The 27,408-nt window shown below is 39.2% G+C and overlaps 1 protein-coding gene across 1 annotated transcript in view; it reads left to right on the top strand.

The window, feature by feature from the left end:
- The first annotated feature begins 8,321 nt into the window (after positions 1-8,321).
- Positions 8,322-27,408, top strand: part of LOC149174599 (amino-acid permease BAT1 homolog) — a 261,107-nt gene continuing 242,020 nt past the window's right edge. Inside the window, exons 1-2 of the mRNA XM_089419358.1 lie at positions 8,322-8,888; positions 9,128-9,388. Of these exons, the coding sequence (XP_089275484.1) occupies positions 8,776-8,888; positions 9,128-9,388 (374 nt within the window). The 5' untranslated portion in view covers positions 8,322-8,775. The remainder of the gene's footprint in view (positions 8,889-9,127; positions 9,389-27,408) is intronic.

The following is a 27,408-nucleotide window of genomic DNA, read 5'->3' on the forward strand; positions in this document are numbered from 1 at the left end:
GAAAGAAATTTGGACACGTAAATATCTACCACTTAAAACTCAAACGGATCAGTTGCATTTTGAAGGAGCTATAAAGGGATTTTCCATATGGAATTGGTCTTTTCAAACAAGAGGGCGCATAAAGAAGAAGGTATTCTGGGAAATAGGAAATGGTAAGATGGTGACATTTTGGGAGGAATCTTGGCAGCAAGGCCCAATCATGCAAAATAATGTTCAGGTGCTCTCCCTTAAAACTCTAACTCAATCATAAGGTGCTTGTCACGTATCCGATTTCTGGAAGGAGCACAAAAGTGATCAGACTTGGCAAGCGTGGAAGACCCAAGATGATTAGAATAATATGCAGGTACCTATAGTGGGGCCCCAACCCTAGAACGTATACAATAAGATGTTACAAAAACGCTTAATACGTATCTCCCAAACCCAAGATATTTTGTGCTGGGAAAATCAACCTTCAGGGACCTTCTCAATCAAAGAAAGTTACACCATGGTGGCAGATTATCAAACTTAAGAGTAATTGGCCTTATGGAATCATTTATAGAAAGGTGGCAGATGGCCTAAAATTTCATCCTTCCTTTGGCTCATAGCCTGGGGTGGCCTTTTAACTTGGGAATGTTTCAAACACAAAGGCTTTGAAGGACCATCCATATGTTTTCTTTGTTTATAGGAGGAAGAGTCAATTACTCATTTATTCTTCACATGTTGATTAGCACAAAGAGTGTGGAGCTTTATTCAAAAAATATTTCGATGTCCAATACCTCCCTTTACTACATTAAAATTCTGGTTGGAGGCTTGTTTTGAACGCAAAATAAAAACACCCTTGGATTACCAAAGACTGTTTCCTAATTATTGGTTTCTCTCTTTGGGCCCTTTGGAAAGAACGGAACTTGCGGATGTTTGAAGGTAAAAATTGATCTTTTATGGTTCTTCAAGATATTATCATGAACAACATATGAGAGATCATTATGGCAAATCCACTGATCATAAAAGTTGTCGCTTCTGATGATACAAACACCCTCATTATGGAAAACCTGGGTATCTCATCTTTGAAGATAAGTGATAAACCTTCCACATAGCTCCATAATAAATTTCCCAACCCTTCTCACTGCATTCCTCTTCCACACGACTTTATAGACCTCAACTTTGATGGTGCCTCCAAAAGCAACCCAGGAAAGGCAGGTATTGGTGGTATTTTCAGAGAATCAAACTCCCAAACACAACAAGTTTTTGCCCAATCTTATGGGATATCTACGAATAATATGGCCGAGTTTGGAGCACTTGAAAGGGGTCTTCAAATTGCGGTGAATAAATGATTCAAATTAATCCAAATCCATGGAGATTCGCAATTAGTTATCACAACTATTATAAAGCTACTCCTTGGACATTCGCCGAACAAGGTCATTCATAGCTGACAATTGAAGACTTTGGTGGCAAACATCCGAGATTTGTTATCCAAATTCCATTATGTAATTCCCCTCCATGCTCGAAGGGAAGGAAACAAGGTGACGAATTATCTGGCCACCTGGGTTGGCAGGAGCATCTTTCCATTGATGCTTCATGGGAGGAAAGCGAACAATGGGATAAATTCGAAAAGATCAACTAACTGATCTCCCAAGACATGAAGAGATACAACAATACCCTCCCCGATGGCGGTGACCATTCAACGTAGATATTCCAGCCACCAAGAATTACATCTTCGAAAGACACACAACACTAGAACTACCTTAAATGCTCCCGCTCTTTCTCACCATTGGTGCACTCCTCTCGAGATGATCGTTGACAACAATGGTTAATTGCACAGGGCCCTCCATATCACCTCGCATGAATGTCGCGTGTCTGACATGGATCGTCGGTATTGTCCTCCTCCTTGCCCTCTCCAACCTATTAAATGTTCAACCCCTCCGCATACCATACTCCACCGCACCAGGATCCTCCCACACTGTAATTCCTTTTGTCCCTACCATAATGGCACTCCTACCCCATGGTGGATTGGTTATCTCCTAGGATCTCCCTGACAGACGAATTTACCCCATTTATGATTGCATCATGCGCTCCTTCTTCAAACTGTGGAGTCCCGGTCCATTTTGGGACACTTGGCCTTTCAACTTCGCCATTATCTATCCTACCTTCACGACCCCTTTCAGGCATTCCATGCAACAATGATTATATATATTTCCCATGCAGTTCGTGGGGTGGCAGAGCTCAGGAAATTACTTTGTATTAGAACGTGATGCTCGATACTATGTGACTCCTAGGTTAGCATCGAGCCGAAGGGCTCTATCCTGGCCAATCATGTTAATTCGAGGTTGGATATATATTTGGCTATCCCCACTCCCTCTGTGTAAACTCTTCCAATTTTGTTGTCGTTATAGATTGAGTCTTTGGTCTCTGGATGGGTACAATCATCTATGTTATTCATTTTATTTTTGCATAACACACTGTCAGGCCCAGTTTTTGAGTTGGTTGTCGTCCTTTTCCCGACTTCCCTGCAAGGTTCTGATATGTCTAGTGTCTCTTTTAACTGTCCGGTCCTTGCCAGTGGGGTTTGGTATTCAAACACCTTCTCAATCTGGTTTTGAGTTAGTCTCTAAGGGTTCTCAACTTCTTACATTTCTCTCTGTTTTTAAGGTCCATGCTAAATTTCAGGTCTACAGTCACATTAAACGCATCAAGGTTCATATAATAGTTCTCATATATAATCCTTTAGATTGTACCAAGGTGTGTCACTTGCATCTACTCTTGGGTTCCATAATCGGTTTCATATGCGTTTAAGGGTGGCCATTTACAACTCTATCACCCTATCATCCTTCAATATCATCCTTTCTCTATTGAGTGTCAGCAACTACACTCCCCTCGTCTACTTATTGAGTTGCTATTATATATGACAGTCAATTGTAGTCCAGCTAGTGGTTTTTTGCAGGGACTTTATGGCGCCTAGACAACAACATCTAGCTCGTCGAGGAGGTGTTGGTGCCTCGGTGCTACTAGGTCTTCTTCCACTATGCACCAACGCCTCTTTGGCTGGGAGTCTGTCACCAACTTCTTTGAGGTTCCTCCGTTGGAGGTCAGGAAGGAAATTTTGAGGTTGGAGGCCAAAGAATTTGGTGACCGACAATACTTTTCAGACTCTGAGATCAGTGGAGGTTGTCTTAAATGGGTTCCAGGCCCTGGCAAATTCAGAAAGAGACGCTTTCACTTCTTGCATTCCATCACTCTTCATCGTCAGTTGGAGACCTTGTTAAACATGGTAATCAAAGATAAACAAATTGATAATTACAAGATCTTTCTTGGGCAGGAAGACATCAAACGGATTATGAGAGACATCAACTACAACTTGGATAATATAGCGGTATGACTAAACTGACTGGAAAGGTATATTGCAACAGATTTTGATAATGAATCAAATGGCCATGACGAAGAGGAAGCCATTATCAACACGGTCCCTATCAACTCCATTCCTGCTAACTCAGACCCACCAGCGAAAAATTCACATGCAACTAGATCTCAAGGATCTAGAGTCATCATCCTTGACTAGTCTACTCATATTTATGCTTTACTACTTATGTTTCTATGACATCTATGTTTTGTTTATTGTTTGGTATTGTTTCTAGTACTTGTCTCAGTTTGATCGGATAGAAATTTTGTATTAGGGAAGATAAGAAGTTGACCAGTCATAGTGTTCCCCAATTTTCTGGGTCTTATACATTTACTATGATCCCAATTTTGGTTTTCGTAATCAAGGTCTTTTACTACGATTGTACTTTCAGAATTTTGATTGATCTTAGGAGCATAGTTTCATGTAAATTCGTTGATTTTCGATAGTAAAAAAAACAACAAATTAGATAATTTTGAAAGCTTAAATAGCCTTTATCACGACTACTCTAAACCACCTCTTAAATAAACAAATCATTACCTAACCTAGTAAACTAAAAGAAATAAGCCCCATATTAAACCATTACATAACCTAGTAAACAAAAAATAATAAACGTAATTCTACCCAAAAAAACAAAACAAATTTAATGATAAATAAATAATGATTTCAGAAAAAAAAAAAAAAATTGATTCCAACCGTAATTCTAAAAAAAAAAAAAAACAAATTTAATGATAAATAAATAATGATTTCAGAAAAAAGAAAATAAAAAATTGATTCCAACCATCGTTGGAGCGCTGCTGCTGCACAACATAGCTAAACATCGGAACCATTACGTAAAGCATCACTTGGGAGTCCATAGCTAAACATTGGAACCATCACTTAAAAGCATTACTTGGGAGTCAGATGCCTTACGATGCATCCAACTCTTTTTTTGAGCATTCTCGTTGTTCCATTGCATCAAAGTACAAATTTCATTAAAGTGCAAATTTTTTGGGAGCTCAAAGTAAAATTTTTTTGGCAGTGCATTAAGGTAATTTTTTTTTCTAAGATAATTAGAAGGTTGTTTTGTTTGTTGTTTAAAATATGGTTTTGAATGTATAAATAAATTTAGTGTTTTTAATTTTTTTTTTAAATATTTAAATTAGGTAGATTATAGAATTCAAATTTATAAATTAAAAAAAAAAAACAAAATTTATCAAAATATTATCATAAAAGATCAAAAATATTTGACAAATAAACTGAGAATTTTTTCCATACCTTAGAAGTTCATTTAGACTGTAAGAAAGTGGAACACAATCTTTTTCTGATTTGGATTTTGAAAATGGAACCCTATCTTTTTCAGATTTTCCAGTGCCTTTGGGATTTTTAAGTAGAACACATTTATCACATTTTACTCAAATTTGCTCAGCGTAAAATGTCCATTTTATTTTTGTCTTAATTTCACTATTAATGTTTTGGCAATTTTTTTTGACATTTTCTAATATAAATATCTAGAATTAAATAAAAATAGAAAAAAGAAAATATCCCACCAAAAATAATTTCTTTATATTCCAACCAAAAAATAAAAAATTTAAGTCATTTTACTAAATTTTTTTTGTTTTCCTATATTACAACCATCAAGGTACTCATTCTAAATATACATTCAAAAAATAAAAAAAAATGTGGCCTTCAAAGACAATAGGGAAAATTATGCAGAAATGCTGGCAGCTAGTTCTTGGGATAATCTATTTAGCGAGGGGTTTGTTGAGAAGCTGGGAGTAGGGCTGGAATTTCAATTTTTTTTTGCCTGTCAAATGAAAATTTGATGACGGTTTGCAATTTTCATGCCCTTCATTTTACGTTTTATCTAAATTTGTGAGTGTAAATTTTTCTTTATAGAAATTCTCTTTGTAACTACTTTTATATCTCAACTTTCATTAATCTCTTTCTTAAAAAAATTCATTTTGGCATTTTTTAATAAAAAATTATTTAATATACACTTGTTAATAAAATACATTTTTTATAATCATTAATCTTTAAAAAGTTAAATGAATTTCCAAATGAAATGACCAGCACTTCAACTTTGAAAGTTGCTCACCACACTTTCTAAGGAATCTTAAGACACTCAATATTTTTAAAATTTTTACAACTGAAAATTACAATTTCAAGAAATCCCTACCCAATTTAAAACAAAATTAATAAAAATAAATAAATATGACCAGGAAAAATAAAAAGCTCTTACTACTCCTTTAAACTGCTAAATTAACCTACTTAAAAAATCATGAATAAATAAAAAATCAACATCAAACTTTTTATATTAAATCTCATCACATCACAGTAAAATAAATATATTTTGTGTATATAATCATTTGATAATGATCTCGGAAGGGGCATGGAAAAAAAGCTTTTGTCGAGTTTATTTTATTCGCCCTATTTTATGAGAAATATAAAGGCATGTTCACAACAAAATTAACTTAACCGATCATTTATTTTTAGATTTTATTTTATTGGCCCCTATTTTATACCATTTATTTTATTGGCCCTCATTTTATAATTTATTTTTAGATTTTATTTTATTCGCCCCCATTTTATAATAAATATAAACCCATGTACATAATAAATTTAAGTTAACATTCAAAATTGAAATAACCATTTATCTAAACATTTATTCAGTCAACCGTGTCTCTTTTATATTTGTATTATACAATTTTATAATAAATATAAACCCATCTACATAATAAATTTAAGTTAACATTCAAAATTGAAATGACCATTTATCTAAACATTTATTCAGTCAACTGTGTCTCTTTTATATTTGTATTATACAAGTTCTGCATCGTACATTTATTTAGGGAACCATTTATTTCCGCAAACGATGATAAATATAAAAAGTTTTCTTCTTCTTAGATTCAAGATCCAAGATTAAGAAGAAGAAAGTGTGGTTCAAATTAGTTAGATAATTTATACTATGAATGGTGCAGAATTCAGATAATGTTGGAACAAAACACACATCCTAATAAAGACATCAGAGAAACTCATGAAATTATAACAAAAAATAAAAAAAAGCTATTGTACCAATGACAATTGCTCTGAGATTGGAAGCATTGATTCCTTGAGTAATTTCTTCAATAGTGGAGGCCGATCCAAACCAACCTTTCCCCTTACAAGAGAAAGAAGTCCCATCATTGAATTAAACCCTACATTGAACAACAACCAATCCTTTGTGAAAATATGATTTTATTAAGAAATTGCAGTTATAATACGATCTTTGTATATATCAATCTCAAATTCGCATCAAAGCCCTCCCAACAAACGAAACAAAATATGGTCATGAAATATACCGAGATGAAGGATACACCAAATGAATAAATATGCTACACGCCCGGCATGGACGAAATTCACAAAACAACAATCTTTACTTTCCCAACAAAGTCTCCTCTTCTTCAATATTCAAAGTTTACTGAAATGGATGGTCCACACTCTTTAAACTTCCTCTGCAAACACTTACGGATTTCTATATATAAAAAATCCAGACCACAACCACCAACACCTTTTCTTTGCCAGCCCGCTGGCCTTGTATCCATTTAGGCTTTTGTATTCATTCAATGTGCAGATGCTATAACTGCACTTTTATTACCAAGGTCTAATCTTACGGATTTCTATATATAAAAAATCCAGACCACAACCACCAACACCTTTTCTTTGCCAGCCTGCTGGCCTTGTATCCATTTAGGCTTTTGTATTCATTCAATGTGCAGATGCTATAACTGCACTTTTATTACCAAGGTCTAATCTTACGGATTTCTATATATAAAAAATCCAGACCACAACCACCAACACCTTTTCTTTGCCAGCCTGCTGGCCTTGTATCCATTTAGGCTTTTGTATTCATTCAATGTGCAGCATGCTATAACTGCACTTTTATTACCAAGGTCTAATCTCACCATTTTCGAAGACTTTTCCTATCAAATTATGAAATTGCCGATTCAGAATCTGGAAATGAGAACTTAGCACCTCACGCTTGGAGGGTAGGCGAGAAAATAAATTATTAGCAGAATGATATTCTATGGTGTTATTTAATTAATTAGTACCTACTACACGCTTAAACAGGTACCATAAATTATGATCGGTTGAATTTGAATTGGAGGGTGGTTAGGCGAGAAAATAAATTATTAGCAGAATGATTTTCTATGGTGTTATTTAATTAATTAGTTGAATTGGAGGGTGGGTAGGCGAGAAAATAAATTATTAGCAGAATGATTTTCTATGGTGTTATTTAATTAATTAGTACTTATTACACGGTTAAACAGGTACCATAAATTATGACCGGTCATCTATAAGCCCCGTCAAACTTGACGTTGAAAAATATTTATCACCGGTCAAATTATTTTGAAACATTCCAGGGCCCCGTCAAACTTGACGTTGAAAAATATTTATCACCGGTCAAATACGTTTTGAAACATGAAATACGTCCTGTAGAACGTCAAATTCCAGGTTTGGCTGGGAGCATTTATTTTGAAGCTTCACAGAAAAAAAAGGCTGAATACATCAAACAAGTGCAGAAACACTCTCTGCCATAAGCTATCTTTAGTCTTTAGCCTTCTAGATGTTAAAATAATTTTTTTCTTTCTTCTTTCCCACCAAATATTATTTCCCTACATATCTACCACATACTCAAAAAAATAAAATAAAAAATAAAATCATCTCACAACGGGAAAAAATAAAAAAAATAATTCCCCTAAAATTATTTCCCTACTTTTCAACCGCATGCTCAGAAAAAATAAAATAAAAAAATAAAAAAAAGTGATTTAAAAAAAAACCATAAAATTGTTTCGCCATCTAACAACCACAAAAGGTAAAATAGTTAGACGGCGCCTTTTATTTTTCCAAATTCCAACAAAGATGTCCGTTGAGAATATATTTTGATTGCCACAGACAACGATCCACGCAAAAGAAAAACGACTCCAACTGTCAGACACTCCGATGGGGTCCGCCCGACGGACGCCATCACGTAGTCGCTACAGGTGGCCTACCTGATAACTCGTTCCAATAGTTTTGGGGAGTTCACTTCTAATGGTGGCTTTCGGGACTGAATGACTTGGACCAGCAAAGGAAGCCTGGGCTGAATGGATGAAATTCGTGGGGACAATTCTGTTTCTGATGCCATGACGTCCCAGACTAAAAACTTCACAAGTTTCGAGGGGGCACTGAATCCTGGTGGTGGAGTGAGTGTCACCAACCCGTCAAACCCCGGTGGTGGTGGGCTCACATTAAATTGCCAACTCCTGGTGGCGGAGGTATATCACCAGCCCTCTTCACCAACTCGTCAAGCCCCAGCGTTAAGCTCATTGCTTTTACATTCTGGTTCATAATCATTCACAGTCAGTCTAACCCCTGCAAGAGGCTGCTCACATTTCTCGGATTCCATGGATTCGATCGAAGATGACACCAGACAGTCTTTGCTCGACGGTGCGGTCGACTCCGGATTTGCACGCCTGCTACAGATAGGCTATAAACAAGAACTCAAGCGTGATCTCTCGTACTATTTTTTGCCTTTTTCAAGTTCTGCCTTCAAAGTTTTTGTTCCTCTCATAAATTTTGGCATAAAAGCTTTTTCAAGCCAAGGCTCTATCCCCATTGTTTTTAAAGCTTTTATTTCACTTCAGCATAAAATTTTAGCCTCAAAATCTTCGAAGTTTTATATTACAGAATTCACGGAATTACAGAATTGCTGGTGCTTTTTGAAACTCAGGATTACATTTGGATTGCTGTGTGCAGGGTACTGTCGAATTTTGCGTTTTCGTTTTCCATTATATCGATTTTAACTGGCTTAACGACTACCTATACTACGGGGCTGACCTTCGGAGGTCCGGTGACTATGGTGTACGGATGGCTCATTGCTGGCCTTTTCACTCTCTGTGTGGGACTCTCCATGGCTGAGATTTGCTCTGCTTATCCGACGTCCGGGGGTCTTTATTACTGGAGCGCTATGCTGTCCGGTAAAGAATGGGGGCCCTTCGCTGCATGGATGACAGGCTGGTGAGTCTTTGAAGCAAAGATATTTCATCTATTATTTTTTCTCCACAATGATGTTTAGTTATGCAATGGATCTTCTAGAATTGTGAGTGAAGCTCCCCATGCTTTGCATTTAACCATTCTGAACAAATGAAGCCGAGACACCATTTTGTAGGTGTTTTAAGGGATAATTCAAAGACAGGTTCAGGTAATTGCCTTGAGGGTCCAAGCTTTTCTGTCTTTTGTTCACGCTCATATCGGGACCTTTAAATTGCCTCAGGACTTGCTGCTGTTATATTTATGGAACTTGATGACACTTTTTTAACGTTTTCTTTCTGTCATTACCCTTGCACTTAGAACTTGATGGCAATCTTATAGGGGGTTTTTTTTTCCCTCTCTATCAATTGTGCCAAGAGAACTGAGGTGCATTCTACAGCTTAGGTAGGAGTGATCTTTCAACTCCCGGTGTGTGCCTCTGTAACATTGCTGTGGACTAAAGCTTGGTATGATAATGCACCTCAAAGATGCATACCTCTAGTTTACACAAATGTTCAAGGCATCTAATATTGAAACTCAAAATGTGCATCCTCGAGCTTCCAACCTCAGGGTACATATCAGACCGTGGTTTAGGTAAGCCTGGGCTAGTATAAATGCATTTGCTCTCAAGTGTATGAGTGCTGCATAGAGGTATAAAAACTTGGGAACATGCACAGCTTCCCTATCTACCAGGCTATGGAACTAATCTCCAAAACTTTCTGCTAGTTCTGAGTTTCAGATTCTCCTTTTCCATCTACTGTGTATTTTTAAAAGCATAGCGTATTTCTGATCTTTAGGGTAAGTTTAGTAACTGCAATGACAAACACTCAAGTCGTTTGTAGGCACACTGAAGGACTTTTAGAGATTGATAACTTGTACGGTATCTCGTTAAGTTGCAGTTACTAAATCAAGAAGTTCCCTTGATGCAAGGAACAGATTTGATACCAATAGATATGACAATGTAAAAATAATGGTACTTAATAAATACCCGATACCCCTCAAATTTGACGGACCAAATTTGACTGTCCTTCACAACTAAATGCTCTTTTGAATATGACTCTTCAATAGCAAGGGATCGTGCTTCCTTTCAAGAAACCAACTTATAAATTCAAAATTTCTATTAATTTTTCAAAGGAAAAATTAGCATGATTCCCCACCTTTCCCTGGAATATCCGGATAGAGGACAGTGTCTGCTGAAATTTAGGAATTGAAAAGTTTACCTACAATTCAAAAATCTTGCCTCTGTCGTAGAGGATTCCTACATCTTGACCCTGTGAATTTTCAGCGTTAGGGATGTTATGAAATATAATACAAAAAATAGAGGAAGGGGACAATATTTTAAATCTTAACAACCTGAACTTCTAGGCAATCCAAGGAGAAAAGATACCAAAGTGTTTTGATAAGTTTTAGGATTCAAGGACAATTTTATCATGCATAGACCAGATCTGAAAGCTCTTCTTTACAGCAGTTAAATATCCTTATCTTCTTCAATTACAGTGTTAAATCACTTAACATGGTGTTTACTTATGCCAAATCGGCAAGACATATGTAGCTGCAAATTACAAACCGTGAAGAACATAGATGGCTGAGAATCAAATATGCAATTTACTCAAATATTGGAAAATTGGAAACTTCATTAATATGTATAAGATGAAGTTGTCAATTGGATTTATCTTGGGTGTTTGGGAGGAATGATTGGGATCCTCCCCACCCAAGTTCAGTTCCCGCAAGTGATATGATGAGCTTTGATGTAATGGCTTCGATCCTTCTTGTTGAAAATGAATAGCCCTTCAAGGAACAAAACATCTATATTCCTCACATGGAATATAAAGATATTTTGCATGTGTAAAATTTATATAAGATGAAGTTGTTGTACATATAATAGCCTTATCATAAGGCTAGTACAATCCACTGGCTCTCCAAAACCCTAGCCAGGGAAAACCAAGAAAGACCCTAGCTGAAGCAAGGAGCTCAAACATGCATGAATCAACTCAAACAAGTTCTCTGAGGCACAATATCCCTGTCTTCTTCTTGTTCACCAAATACATCCTAGAGTTTCATCTCAAAACCCTACTCTCAATTCTCCAAGGAATGAAACCCTAAAGTTAGACTTCAAGATGCTCCAAGAAGATCAAGAAGCCCTAGTAATTGAGAGAGAGAGAGAGAGCAAGTACAAATGAAGTTACAAAAGAGAGAAGTTGACTAGTGTGCCCCTCTGCTTAGTCACATCTCTAATCACAGGATGAACAAGAATGATAAGTACAATAATGATTGTAAATGACTCTTTCCTTACTCTAGATATATGGGAGATAAGGGTGGACAACAATACAATGTGGGCCAATGGCCTCACAAGCAACCTATAATAAACACATGTTAGCTCACACAAGTGAAGCACTTCACTCCAAAGGTAAACATGTTAAGTATTGATTTCTGGTAGCATCGAATGTGCTCTAAGCCTCAAAATTTGCAGGGAAACTTGGACACATGTATTCCACAGTACTTAGAAATCATTTTGGGAAATTCCACCCAGAGACAGTTTTATTAAAATAATTAATTATTTTTAATGGGTGCCTAAGTTTAAACTTAGGAAATTAAAATAATTAAAGGGTATTAATCTAACTATGGGTGAAACTTCTAGAAGAAGACGAGGATGATATGAGCTGTTGATTAGGATCTAATCTCGGCCGTTGGTTCTCAACAAAAGGATTATAAGAGGAGGCTTGATGGGCATTTGGAAGATACATCGAGTGGAGATGAGAAGATCAAATTTCTGAAGCACAACAGTGGTCAAAAGAGGATTTCGAAGTGATATTTTCTAGTGAGGGGCAGGGATAGTATCCAGAGGGAAGTTTTCCTAGGTCGAAGAGTACAACACAGAGAGGGCAGAATGACGTCCAGGGAGTCTGACGCTGGGCCACGCAAAGCTACGCTGTGGCAGCGCAGAGCCTGAGAGGGAGATAAAATTCCTGCTAAGGAAATTGAGTTTCAGAAGCCGGGAGCTGAGGTGTGAGATCGGGAGGTTGAGAGCTGAAGTTTCCAGCCAGTAGAGGATCAGGAGGGGCAACGCAGTCCCATCAGAGGTGACGCAAAGACTGCATGGGATTGACCCAGTTTTGCACAGAGGCTCATTTCCAGCGAGATCAGAGCCGGTTCTTCTAGTGACAAGGTGAGATCATCTCACTATTTGTTTCGCCTAGTTTCTCTCTATATCGGATAGCCAATTGGGCATCCAAAGAATTATACTTAGAATTACTACTGCTTAATAATAAAACCCTCAACTGCTGCACCGGTTTTCTCACATTGGGTTTTTCTGGGGACGTTTGTCCAAAAAGAACGGTGTAATGTGTTATGTATTTCTTTCTTGCTCAGTTTCTTGTTTCCGCTTATAATTTAATTGGTGAAGACTGCAGTGTATTAGTTTCAGTGTTTACTATAGGAAACAATAAATAATTTGTTCAATAATTAACAAATAGAAGGAACTTAATCAATTGTTGCAGTGGTGATTCAGGGTAATATAATATTCACATGGTATTAGAGTTGCAGGTGAAGCAAGAGAGCAGAGCTAGAAGAGCCCAACGCTGAAGAGAAGGAGGGTCGAAGTGCTGCATAGGAAGTAAATCGAATCCCCAGAGGGATTGCGCAGTCCAGGCTAGGAGGGAAAATATTTTCGAGGAAGGTCTCTCTCTGAGTGAGTCGACAAAGAGGTAAGACTTCCAAATCGAAGTTTTCCAGTGTTAGAGGGAGCAACGCAACAACTTCAGCGAAGAGGCAGTTTTCTAGTGTGACGTAGTTTTCTGCAGCAGTTGCTGGGGCAGAAAATCGTCAGAATGAAGAAGGGAGACACACTTGAGGGAATTCTTCCTTAGAGGACTTACAGCCAAGAAGTCCGAATTCTCATTTGCTGAGCAGCAATAGGGAACAACATATCTACTAACTCCAGCAGGGAGTGCGTAGGCCAGCCCAGTGCTACGCAGAGGAGAGAGGAAGCAGTTCGACACTTTCGTTGGCAGAGATGGCAGCCAGTGGGTTACGAGATCAGGATCGGTTGGATGGTGCATCCAACTATGTGATCTGGAAGGCGAGGATGTCATGCCTTCTAGATGAACATTTTCTCAAGATCTACATCGACAGTGTGGTAGCTGAGCCTGCGGATCCAGATCCGCTCAAAAAGTACAAGGGAGAGATGGCGAAGGCCAAGTGAATGATCCTCGATGGAGTGAAGGATCATGTAGTATGTCACATCTCAGGCAAAGGGACTGCCAAGGAGATGTGGGATGCCTTGTCCACGCTATATCAGGGATCTTCCGAGCAGTGGAAGATGTACTTGGAGCAGAAGATGAGATCCACACAGATGCAGAAGGGGGAACACATTGATTCATTCCTTGCAAAGCTTCAGGAAACCTGAGACGAGTTGGCAGTTGTGGGGTCCACACCCCATCCTACCGAGATGGTGAGGCTGGCTCTAAATTCAGTCTCAGAAGAATGGCAAGTGATGTCTAGAGCACCTTGGTAAGAGAAAGATTGCTAGATTGGGAAGGGATGTGGGCCGCTCTTCAGCAGGAAGAGATGAGGAGAGATTTAGTCAAGCACAAACTTGATAGTAGCAGCAACAGTAGTGGGACGAAGATGAAGGAGGAGGATGAAAATGCAGCCCTCGCATCTAAGGGGCAGTAGGAGCAACAGAAGAAGAAGAAAGATATTTTGAAGATCAAGTGCTTCCGGTGTGGCGAACTTGGTCACTATTCTACACAATGTCCTCTCAAGAAGAAGGATAAGGACGAGAAGCATGATATGAAGGCTGCATTCGTAGATCGAGGAGGAGGAGTTTGCCATGATTGCTTAGAGGTGGGGTGATATAGAACTGTAGTTTTAAGAACTGCAGATGGGCAGGATCCTTGAGGAGTCCACCTCTTGGATCAATACCTTGCCATGAGAGCCCAAATCAACAATAGTAGGATGGACTGGGTCAGTTGATATAGAGGAGTGTTGGAGTGACAGTTGTATTGGCTAGGAGTGCTAGAGACTGAGCAGCGGAAAGCTAGAGTTGGCAACAGTGCAGAGTCAGCAACAACGCAGAGGCTTCGAAGGGTCAGTGCAGAGACTAGAAACAATCATAACTCCAACAATAGATGCATCATGCTGAACACCTGTTCAGTAATTTTGGATGCTTTTCCGTTGCAGATGCAGTAGCAACAACAATTGGAGAAGATTGTAGTGCAGATGCAGCATTGGCAGTGGCAGTACCAACAACAAGACAGATGCATAAATTATGAGGGTTGCAATACAGATGCAAAGTTGGCAGTGGCAGTGTCAACAACAGTACAGATGCAACATTTGCGCAATATTTGGTGGGCAACGATGTCAGATATCAACAACGCAGAGGGAGATGTTACAGAGAAGGGTGATGCTTCAGCAGGTTGCATTACTAGAGCACATTCTGCTCTAGGCCTCAAAATTTGTAGGGAGACTTGGACACATGTATTCCACAATACCCAGAAATCGTTTTTGGAAATTCCATTCGGAGATGGTTTTATTAAAATGATTAATTATTTTTAATGGTTGCGTAAGTCTAAACCTAGGAAATTAAAATAATTGAAGGATATTAATCTAACTATGGGTGAAACTTTCAGAAGAAGACGAGGATCAAGCCAAAATGTTCTGAGCCATTGATTATGATCTAATTTGGGCCGTTGGTTCTCAACAAAAGGATTATAAGAGGAGGCTTGATGGGCATTTGGAAGATACATCGAGTGGAGATCAAAATATCGAATTGCTGAAGCACAACAGTTGCCAGAAGAGGGTTTTGAAGTGATATTTTGCAGTGAGGGGCAGGGATAGTATCCGGAGGGAAGTTTTCCTGGGCCGGAGAGTACAAGGTAGAGAGGGTAGAATCGCGTCTAGAGAGGCTGACGCTGGGCCATGCAGAGCTGCACTGTGGCAACGTAGACCCTGAGAGGGAGATCAAATTCTTGCTAAGGAAGTTGAATTTCAGAAGCCGAGAGCCGAGTTGTGAGACCGGGAGGTTGAGAGCTGAAGTTTCCAGCGATCGAAGGATTAGGAGGGGTAGCGCAGTCCCAACAGAGGTGACACAGAGACTGCATGGGATTGACGCAGTTCTTCCCAGAGGCTAACACAGAAGGGACACAAAAGCTCATTTCCAGTGAGATCGGAGCCGGTTCTTCCAATGACAGGGTGAGGTCATCTCACTATTTGTTTTGCCTAGTTTCTCTCTGGATTAGATAGCTAGTTGGGCATCCAACGAATTGTACTCAGAATTACTATTGCTTAATAATAAAACCCTCAGCTGTTGCACCAGTTTTCCCGCATTGGGTTTTTCGAGGGACATTTGTCCAAAAATAATGGTGTAATGTGTTGTGTATTTCTTTCTTGCTCAGTTTCTTGTTTCCGCTTATAATTTAATTGGTGAAGACTGCAGTATATTAGTTTCAGTGTTTACTGTAGGAAACAATAAGTAATTTTTCAGTAATTAACAAATAGAAGGAACTTAATCAATTGCTGCAGTGGTGATTCGGGGTAATCGAATTTTCACATTAAGCTCCAAGGTGATGTCATACATAATAAGGTTTCTAGGATGATGTACCTATACAAAGTGTGTCCACACCTATTTGTCACAAGTCCACATGAAATCCATCGCTCCTCCCAAGCCATGTACTCCTCTAGGTTCACTTGCCTTGCATGAACATTGTTGCAACTTGGGGGTCCATGAACCAACTCCAAGCCTCCATATATGAATCCAAGCTACCTCATGCTATCTAGGGCCTGATCCCCTCCTCCAACATGCACAACACTACTCCTAAGTAGGGTGTTCCCCAAGAAAGTGAATATCTGCATGTGTCTATGATAAAGGGCATCTCCCAAGATGCCAAGAGAAATCCACCGCCCTAGGGAAGAATGCCAAGCAAGCACTTAAATTTGGTCAAGCAACCATTGAGCAAGCTATCACCAATATGCAAATCCATCTCAGACAATCTAAGCACTGAACATACACCATGTATATCCCAAATCTCATGAAGCACCCCTAAACATGGTGTAAGCACTTTTGAAGTAACTGTTACCGCTCAAACTAGCAGGGGTCCTAGGAGGGGAACCTATGGAGCAAGAATTAGGTCAAGGGAAACAATGGAGCAATAGCCCATTGTCTCCTCAGCTAAGGCTCCCTGCTCTTTACGGACTTTCACTGATGGGAGGAGACCCGGTATGAGAGGAATCATGATAATGGATATGTTAATGAAAATGATGAAAGGTGATTCCCAAGGCCTATTCACAAGAGAGACTCAATTGTATGGCTTGCTTGCTTTGGAAGCAAGGTGACGGGTTCTCTAGGAATGGCCAAGAAGATCCTTAGGGCTAGGTTACGAGAGTATGCTCTGCCAAGATGGTTCCTGACCTAGGGATCCTTGTGGAGACTTAGATTTTATGTGATCTTTGTGGAATTGGAATCAGCAAGTTGTGGGACAATAAAAGGCCAAGTGGACCCAAAATTAGGTCAAGGATATGGAGTTGATCAACCAAGGATGTACTTGACCTAATTAGGCAAGGGAAGAGGATCAAAGAAGGAATCTTCTTTTTGATAAGTTACTGCTATGATCCCAATGAGGTCACTAGCCAATGGGAAACCAAGGGCAATAATTGATCTTCGAGCTAGGGATTGAAATATCTCAAGATTCCACTGTCGGAATTTTGTGAAATTTGGAGGGCTTCTAGAGGACACACCAACACAATTGTGGGCAAGAGATCAAGTTCTTTTGATGGCTAAATTGTGAGAAAGTGATGCCCTAGGTGACCTATGGAGGCTAGGCCTAGAATAAGAGGGGAAGGTGAGAGAAATAAGCTTTGAAAGTGATCACCTATGGAGGATTAGTGCCTTGTCCTTTGGGAGAGATGGAGTCAAGGAGAATTTATGGTTTGGAAAGAGTTCACCCAATCAAGGAGGCCTTCAAACAACTTCACATGGCATTAGGGCATGAGAGCAACTACTTCAAGGTCTTTATACTTCAATTTGTAATAAATGATGACTTTTCAAGATGTATTAACATAAAATATCTCTAGGAACATTCACCAATTCATATATAGCCCAAGACATGATGCAACGCTATAAAAGATCACAATTTCCACCATTTCATATAGAAAAGCAGTAAATTTCAGACTTGTACAGCTAAAATCCCAACAACATTCATGTGGAAAAAGTAAATAACAAGAATAAGCATGAAAATAACACGTACATGTATAAAAGAGTATATCCAATCATCGAATTATGCCAATAGAGAAGCTCCAATACAAGAAATAGGTATCCAAACATTAAAATTCATCCATATTATCCAAAATTGTCCTCGAAAAGGTAATAACCCAATCCAAGTGATGATGATCAAAATGAATCTCCTCAATTCTATTTATACAATCACTTAGGGATTCAAATGGCCTAATTTGGACTAATAATGCCCCAAAAATAAAATAATGTGCATAATAACAATACTTTTGGTGACAACTCCACCAAGTAGCTCAATAACATAATAAGAAGCCTCTCAAGAGGGTCAAATGATTAATAGAGTGAGTCGTTGGGCCTTTGAGGAGGCCTAATGAAGTCCTGAGTGTGCCATGGTGAGAGAATGGACCCCAAAACATAGTGGGCAAGGGGTTGGTCCCTTGTTTTCCAAGCAAGAATGATCCGGACACATGTAGGAACACAACCGAATACATATATAATCATAAAAACAGAGATGCAACAAAAATAAAACTTCATTTCATTACTATCAAAGAATTGAAATATGCTTACATACAAAATGTAAATAAACTAGCTCGGCGATGGTAGCTTATCTCTGAGAAGAGATGTGGTGACTACATGTCTTTGAACTGTGTTACAATGAGGCTCGAAGGCCTATTTATTGTTATGGAAATGATCCAGGTGGATCTTCAAAAAGTACGAGTGTCATGGTAAAGGCTCAAAACTCAAAGTGGCAGAATCTGGATAAACTTAGCATCGGAACGAAGTGCTCGTCATCCTGATTCCAATGGTACAAACGACACTCGAATCCGAGTTCATATGAAGAAGTTAGAGCAAGTCAAAGCCTGAGTTTGACTTGTCCAGGTGGCAGGAGGAGATGACGTGGCAAAAGTCTTAGCGAATGGGGGAAGCGCCAAGTGGCAAGTTTCCATTGGTCCCACATATCGCATATCGCAGAAGAATAGGTCGCATCTTAAGAGAATCAGCCCCAGCATTGCCGATTTGCGATTGCGATATTGCATATTGCATATTGTATATCGGAGGTGGACAAGTGTTTTAAGAATCGGCCCCTGGCAGAGCTAGTTGCGATGCGATAAAATCGCAATCATAGATTGCAGCGGGAGCATGGAGTATCACCCCGGCGGCCACCGATTGTGATTTGCGATGGGGGACTTTCGGACCCGATATTTTTGTACAATGTATTTTATAACCCCGACGGTTCCGCTGTTGTCGCAGTTGTATGGACTTTGATATTAGCAAAGGGAAAGTGCCGATTGCGATTTGCAATGGGAAATTGGTGGAGAGGCTAAGGCACATGAGATCTCCAATACCCAGAAAGGGTTTGGGCAGAGTCTAAACAGTTTGGGAGATATTAAAATAATTAATATTTTTAATGAAGTCCTTAAGTCTAAACTTAGGGAAATAAAATATTAATGTGAATTAATATAAAACCATGTTAGAATGGTCCAAAAGTCATGGATCAAGCCAGATCTTATCTTAGCCGTTGGTTAGGGACTTAATCTCGGCCGTTGATTTGTCAATGAGAAAAGTATAAGAGGAGGCTTGAGGGTCACTTGGAAAATACACTGAGGGAGACCAATGAGTTCAATTTCTGAAGCAGGGTTAGTTGAGAAATTGAACCAGTGGTCTAGTGAGCAGTCAAGAGGCAGCAAGTACGGAGTAGAGAGGCGGGATCAGCCACTGGAGATCAGCGCTGTGTTGGCTGAGCAGTTAATTAACCAAGAAATATATAACTGAAACTAAATGAAACTGAATGCAAAGGCACAAGTAAAAACACAATGTTTACGTGGTAAAACCTTGACAGGGTGTCAAGGAAACATCCACAGGGAAAGGGATTGGATTTTCTATTAAATCAACAATGATTCTCCTTATTACAATAGTTCGGGCATTCATCATTTTATAGGAGCCTCCTCCGTTACATAACAGTTGTTTCGTTATAAAACCAACTTGGCAGTAAATACAATTTTACACATATTTACAATTAGTTGTCAAATTCCAACAAACTCCACCTTGACAACAATTTTCCTAATCCCTTGCCCATGCCCATTCATCATCTCTTCTGCAAGCCAAGAGAAGCTAAACACCATCGCAACTTCTCTACTGTAACTGGCTTCGTAAATATGTCTGCACAATTTTCCCGTGTATGGACCTTCTTAAGAGCTACTTTTCCGCCATCGATCACATGTCTCAGAAAATGATACCTTACATCAATGTGCTTGGTCTTGCTGTGATAAGCTGGATTTGTAGCCAAGTGAATAGCACTCTGACTGTCACAGAGTACATTCACTCTCTCCTGCGTCCTTCCAATCTCATCAAGTAGACCCTTTAACCAGATTGCTTCTTTACTGGCATCTGAAGCAGCTATATATTCTGCTTCGGTAGTGGACAATGCAACTGTTTCTTGAAGCTTTGACATCCAACTAATTGCTCCACCTGCAAGAGTAAAGACATAACCTGTAGTAGATCTCCTTTTGTCCAAATCACCTGCATAATCAACATCTACATATCCGCAGACTGATCCTTCACTACCATTAAAGATGATGCAATGGTCACTTGTGCCTCTTAGATATCGAAGCACCCATTTCATTGCTCGCCAATGTTCTTCACCTGGATTTGCCATGAACCTGTTGACAACTCCAACTGCATGTGAAATGTCAGGTCTTGTAGATACCATCGCATACATTAAGTTTCCTACAACATTTGCATATGGTACATGAGACATATACTGCTTTTCTTCATCAGTTCTAGGACTCAAAACCGAAGAAAGCTTAAAATGGGAAGCTAATGGAACATTAACAGGTTTCACATTGTTCATACAAAACTTTTCAAGTACTCTTTCCACATACTTTTGCTATGATAACCAAAGCTTACCATTTTTCTTGTCTCTGTGTATCTCCATGCCCAAGATATGTTTTTCTGCTCCAAGATCCTTCATATCAAACGTCCTAGAGAGCTGAGCCTTTAACCTGTTGATCTCTTCCATGCTTTTGCTTGCAATAAGCATATCGTCAACATACAAAACTAAGATAATGAATATGCCACTGAAACTCTTGAAGTATACACAATGATCATACTCACTTCTAATAAAGTTCTGGCTCACCATGAAGGAGTCAAACTTCTTGTACCATTGCCTGGGAGACTGCCTCAGGCCATACAATGATTTCCTAAGCTTGCAAACTAATCTTTTGTTGCGACCTTGTACAAAACCTTCTGGCTGTTCCATATATATCTCTTCATCCAAATCACCATGTAGAAAAGTTGTTTTAACATCTAACTGTTCTAACTCAAGGTTAAGTAATGCAGTTAGTGCCAACACAGTACGAATAGAAACAAGTTTTACAACTGGTGAAAAAATCTCATGAAAGTCAATACCTTCAACTTGAGAATACCCTTTTGCTACCAATCTCGCCTTATACCTTTCGATACTTCCATCAACTTTCCGTTTCAATTTGAAGACCCATTTGCATCCAACAACACTTCTCCCTTCAGGAAGTTCTACAAGATCCCAGGTATTGTTCTTAGCTAACTTGCTAAGGAATCCATTTCTTCTTCCATAGCCGTTTTCCATTTTTCGCTATTTGTATCATCTACTACTTCTTGATAACGAGAAGGTTCCCCATATTTAGTAATCAAAGCAAAAGATGAAGCAGAATCTTCATACCTTTTGGGAGTTTTTCTTTCCCTTGTAGACCTTCTTAGAGTGATTGGTTGTTGAACTGGTTCAGAAACTTCAACAGCTTCCTTTGTATCTTCATCACCTTTTCCTCCAGAAGTCTCTCCTTCCTTTCGACTTTCAAAGAAAGGTCTAGCCTCCAACTGAATTTGTTGATTTGGCGATACCTGTTCCTGTTCAATTCTTTCAACATTTGATTTTAAAAGAGAAGATTCATCAAATGTTACATCTCTGCTAATGACTATCTTTCGTGACGTAGGATCCCACAACCTGTACCCTTTCACCGCATAGTCATACCCAACAAAGACATAACATTTCGATTTTGGATCTAATTTTGAACGCTGATTTTTCGGAATAATCACAAGACTGACCTGACCAAACTTCTTCAGGAATTTTACAATTAATTACTACTGAAGGTGATTTGTTAACTAAATAACAAGCAGTGGATACTGCTTCTACCCACAACTCCTTTTGCAAGTTAGCATTGTTGATCATGCTTCTGGCTCTTTCCATAAGAGTTCGATTCATACGTTCAGCAACACCATTTTGCTGAGGAGTATAAACAACAGTTTTGTGTCTAACAATTCCTTCATCCTTACAGTGTTGTTCAAATTCTAGAGAAGTAAATTCACCACCATTGTCAGTTCTTAAACATTTAATTGATTTTCTTGTTCTTTTTTCTACCATTGCTTTAAATTGTTTAAAGACATTGAATACATCAGCTTTCTTTTTCAACATAAAGACCCAAACTTTCTGGGGAAAATCATCAATAAACGTTAAAAAATATAAAGCACCTCCACATTATACAATAGGAGATAGTCCCCACAGATCATAATGAATATAGTCCAAAATTTCTTTACTATTATGACTTCCAGTTTTAAACCTTTGTTTACATTGTTTTCCATACACACAATGTTTATAGAAATCCAACTTCAAGGATTTCAAATCAGGAAGTAATTTACAGTTCATCAGTACCTGAAGACCTTTCTCGCTCATGTGACCCAATCACTGATGCCATAGGCGAGTACCTTCTTCTTCTTTCTCTGACACAATCGCTGCTTCACTGACCTGAGTACTTCCTTTGAGTCTGTAAATATTTCCGACCTTTTATGCTTTCATAACAACTAGGGTGCCTTTTGAGACTTTCAACACTCCATTCTGACCTGTAAACTTATAACCATCCGAATCCAACACTCCCAAAGAAATCAAATTTTTCTTCAATTCAGGTACATGTCTAACACTAGTTAATGTTCTAACTGTGTTGTCATACATTTTAATCCTGATATCTTCCATCCCAACAGTCTGACATGATAAATTATTACCCATAAACACAAAACTACCATTTACATCTTCATATGAAGTAAACCAATTTCTGTGTGGACACATGTGATGAGAAGCACCAGAGTCTAACAACGAACTTTCAAAATCCTGAGAGACATTACATACAGGTAAAGTTTCATCTATCATACATAATTATTCAGCAGATAAAACTTCGTCTATCATACCTGAATCAACTTGATTTTCTTCTTTCTTTGGGTTATCAGACTCTTCGTTTCCAACAATCTTTCTTGAGGTGTCCAATTTTATTGCAGTGCCAACATTTTGCCTTACATTTCTTTCCCTTTGATTTTGATCTGGAAGACCCCCTTGTTTTTTCTCCTCTCTCCTTTGACTGTCCTCTGGCTATCATGGCTTCTGGTGCAATTGTCTCAGTATTGGATTTCCTTCGTACTTCTTCAGATAAGAGAGCTCCCACAACTGATTCAAATTTCAAAGAATCAGCAGTGCTCAAACTGATTGAAGTTACGAAGTGGTTCCACGACTTGGGCAGAGAACACAACAAGGTTATAGCTTTGTCTTCTTCCTGAATTTTAACTTCCATATCTGATAATTGGCATATAAGTGTATTAAAAACATTTAAATGTTCTGCAACTTTTGTACCCTCCTTCATCCGAAGACTGTACAATTGTCTTTTCAAATAAATTCTATTGGTTAACAATTTTGTCATATATAGTTTTTCCAATTTTTCCCATAAACTTGCAGTTGTACTCTCTTCAACAATGTTGAAGAGAACTTCATCCGCCAGGCATAACCTGATGGTACTAAGAGCTCGAGCATCCAAGTCCTCCCAGTCCGAATCTGTCATGCTAGCAGGTTTCTTATTTGCCCCGTCCAAAGCTTTGTGCAACCCTTGTTGCACCAACAAATCCCTAACTTTCAGTTTCCATAAAGCAAAGTTGTTCTTGCTAGTGAATTTCTCCACCTCGAACTTTGCATTTGTCATTTTGGCCATTTCTTTCCTCCTAGGGTTTCTGTCTTTCAACTAGGGTTTCTTAAAAAATATTTTGATTTCCCTTCTTCCAACTAGGGTTTTCAATATTTTCTGGTTTCTTGGGTTCCCCTCTTTTCCTATTTTTTTTTTTTTTTGTAATTTCAGAGAAAAACAAAAAAAAACGCCCTATTCCAACTTCAGTTTCACTTTGTTCCTGCTTCTTGATTCAATTCTTAAAAAAAAAACATTTCTGAAATTGCTAAAAAAAAATTCCAGAATTTTCACAGAAAACCCTATTCCACTTTGAGTTTCACTGCTCCTTGCATTCAACAAAAAACAAATATTTTTGTTCTTTCTGCTGTCAGAATTAAAAAAAAAAAATTACCCGGTCTGTATGAACAACAACGTTGTTTTCGGCAAACCCTTAGACAACAGACAAACCCTCTAGCGGACTTCGACTCTCCACAGTACAACTTCTTTGCTTCAGATTCTCTACAGTCGGTTTTGCTTCAGATTGCCCGGTCTGCATGAACAACAACGTTGTTACAATACAACTCCTTTGTTTTCTTCAGAGTCTCTATAGTCGGGTTTTCACAGCTCTTCTTCCAGAAAAAAACGGTTTCTCTTTTTCGGCTCAGCAATCGTTTGACTGTCACAACAGGCTGGGTGGCTGCCTCTGTGGCTTGCTTACCAAATGGCAGCAGTCCTTTTTCAGTGGGTTTTTTCAGCTGTAGGAACCCTCATTTTCTCGGCAGCAGAGTTTTCAAAGGCAACTCTCCTCTTCTTTCAAAAAATCCGAGTGGGGCTTCTGCATTTGACGATGGCAACATCTTTTGGCTGCAGTAGCAAATTTAAAAACGACTGTCTTGCTCCTCTGTGGCCTCAAACATTGCTCTCTCAATAGTTTTCTCTCACGACTCTTATACCAATTGTTGGCTGAGCAGTTAATTAATCAAGAAATATATAACTGAAACTAAATGAAACTGAATGCAAAGGCACAAGTAAAAACGCAATATTTACGTGGTAAAACCTTGACAGGGTGTCAAGGAAACATCCACGGGGCAAGGGATTGGATTTTCTTTCAGTTATGGGTCGAGACCATGATGCAGAGGCATCCATGTCAGGGGACTCACACAGATTTTCAGAAGATTGCACAAGAGAAAGAGATTTCGATTTCTCTATGTTGGCTTCCAGGCTGGAAGAAGAAGTGGCGTGTATGACTAGTGCTGCATCATCAGAAGTATGGTATATTAACAGTGGAGCTTCGTGGCATATGACGAGAATCAGGGAGTGTTTCTCAGAATATCGAGAAGAGAAGATGAACTTTCAGATCACCATGGGGAACAAGGCAAAGTGTACTCCAGTAGGGAAGGGTACCATAGTTTTTCAAACAGAATTGGGAGAATAGTTCCGTGCTACAAATGTGTTGCATGTACCAAGATTGGGGATGAACTTACTTTCCATGTCGCAACTACAAGGCAAGGTATACGACGTCTACTTCATCAAGGAGAAGGTATGCGTCAAACACCTGAGCTGGAAAAAGAAAGTGCAGATCAGGATCAAAAGTAATCGGTTGTATAGATTGCAACTAGAATCACCAATGGCACTAATAGGCAATCATGGAGACAAGGACTTGAACGAACTATGGCACAGAAGAATGAGTCACTTGCACCATGGAGCTCTGAGAATTCTCAGGAGCACTGTAACAGGAGTTCCGAATCTGAGTACGGAACGAGATGATGTATGCAGGGGATGTGCTCTAGGAAAGTATGCCAAGGCAACATTTCCTAGGAGCAAACACAGGGCCAAGATTGTACTAGGATTGATACGCTCTGATATCTGCGGACCTATGTCCGTCAAATCTCTCAGTGGTGCCGAGTATTTCCTTACCTTCATTGATGACCACTCAAGGAAAACTTGGATTTATTTTCTTAAAACCATGGATGAGGTTTTCTGTCGATTCAAGGAGTTCAAGGCTCTGGTTGAGAATCTCACTGGGAAGAAAATAAAAGTTTTGCGCTCAGATAATGGTGGAGAATATGTCGATAAGGACTTCACTGATTTTTGCACTAAGCAGGGCATCAGAAGAGAGTGGACAGCTCCATATAATCCGGAGCAGAATGGGGTAGCAGAAAGAAAGAATAGGACTATTGTAGAAGCAGCTAGGGCCATGATGTATGATCAGGATATGCCAAAATTCTTGTGGGCAGAAGCATGCAACACAACAGTCTATGTTAGAACAGGACTCCTCATTGAGCAGTGGGCAAGATTGCTCCAGAGAAAGTCTTCACAGGGAAGACACCTGAAGTCAGTCATTTCAAGATATTTGGGAGTTTAGCATATTGCTGCATACCCAAAGAAAAGAGAAAGACGCTGGATCAGACCATGGAAAAGGGATATCTGGTAGGATATAGCGAGAATGCTAAGGCATATAGAATCTATCTTCCAGGGAGCAGGAAGGTAGTAGTACAATGAGATGTAAAGTTCATGGAGGATAGGGCTTTCAGAAGATCTTGCGAGATGCCTTCCGAGGAGCAGTCGAAAGAGGAGTCGTTGGTTAAGCCTCTTCAACCAACAAAAGTAAAGAATTCTTCCTCAGGATAGGAAGATTCTTAGGATGAGGAGGAGGAGCGAACAAAAGCACCTGTTGGCAGAGGAAGAACTAGCAGGGAACTTCGTTAGATTCTGCAATATGCAGAGGACTTCATCGGTGAGCCAAGAAACAATAAGAGGGAGCGAAAACAACCAGATAGATATCAGGCATTAGTAGCTCAAGATGGAGAGCCTATCAGTTTCAAGCAGGCAGCTCAACATCAGGTTTGGCTAGATGCGATGGTAGAGGAATACAACTCCATAATGGTAAACGATGTTTGGGAGGTGGTGCCAAGGCCTCAAGACAGATCAGTGGTAGGATCAAGATGGATCTACAAGATCAAATACGCTGCAGACGACAGTGTTGAGAAATACAAGGCCAGGTTTGTGGCTAAGGGGTATGCTCAAAAGGAAGGGATTGACTATGAGGAGACCTTCGCCCTGGTAGCCAGGTATACATCTACTAGGACCGTGATATCTCTTGCAACTCAGATAGGATGGGAGATCCATCAGATGGATGTCAAAACGACATTTCTGAACGGGGTAATAGAAGAGGAGGTATACATTGAACACCAGAGGGCTTTGAAACTCATGAGAAAGCCTTGTATGGGCTGAAACAGGCACCAAGAGCATGGTATGGTCGAATAGATGGTTACTTGCAGAAGATGGGGTTTGTCAAAAGTGACGTGGATTCGAATTTCTACTATTTGGTTGTAGAGAACGAGCCGCTAATCTTAGTATTGTATGTGGATGATCTCTTTCTGACAGGATCATCTAGACTCATTGGGGACTGCAAGAAGAATCTAGCCACAAAATTCGATATGAAGGATTTGGGATGAATGCACTACTTCCTAGGGTTGGAAGTTTGGCAGCAGAAGGGAGAAATCTTCTTTGGGCAAGGGAGGTATGCTACAGAAATCCTGAAAAGGTTTGGGATGGCGGACTCTAGACCTATGGCTACGCCAATGATCACCAACTAGAAGAAGATTGATGCATCAGAAAGCAAGGATGTCGATCCCACCCTATACAAGCAACTCATAGGGTTCCTGATGTATTTGGTCAATACCAGGCCAGACATTTGCTACGCTGTCAACACTCTCAGTCAGTTCATGGTGGAATCGAAGAGGGCGCACTGGGTAGCAGCCAAACATGTTCTCAGGTATTTACAGGGAACAGTCGATTATGGACTCTTGTACGCCAGGAGTAAG

Source organism: Pinus tabuliformis, chromosome 4_1 (assembly GCF_031772625.1).
Source record: "Pinus tabuliformis cultivar Carrire ecotype Pingquan chromosome 4_1, CPIR1, whole genome shotgun sequence".
Classification (NCBI taxonomy): Eukaryota; Viridiplantae; Streptophyta; class Pinopsida; order Pinales; family Pinaceae; genus Pinus; species Pinus tabuliformis.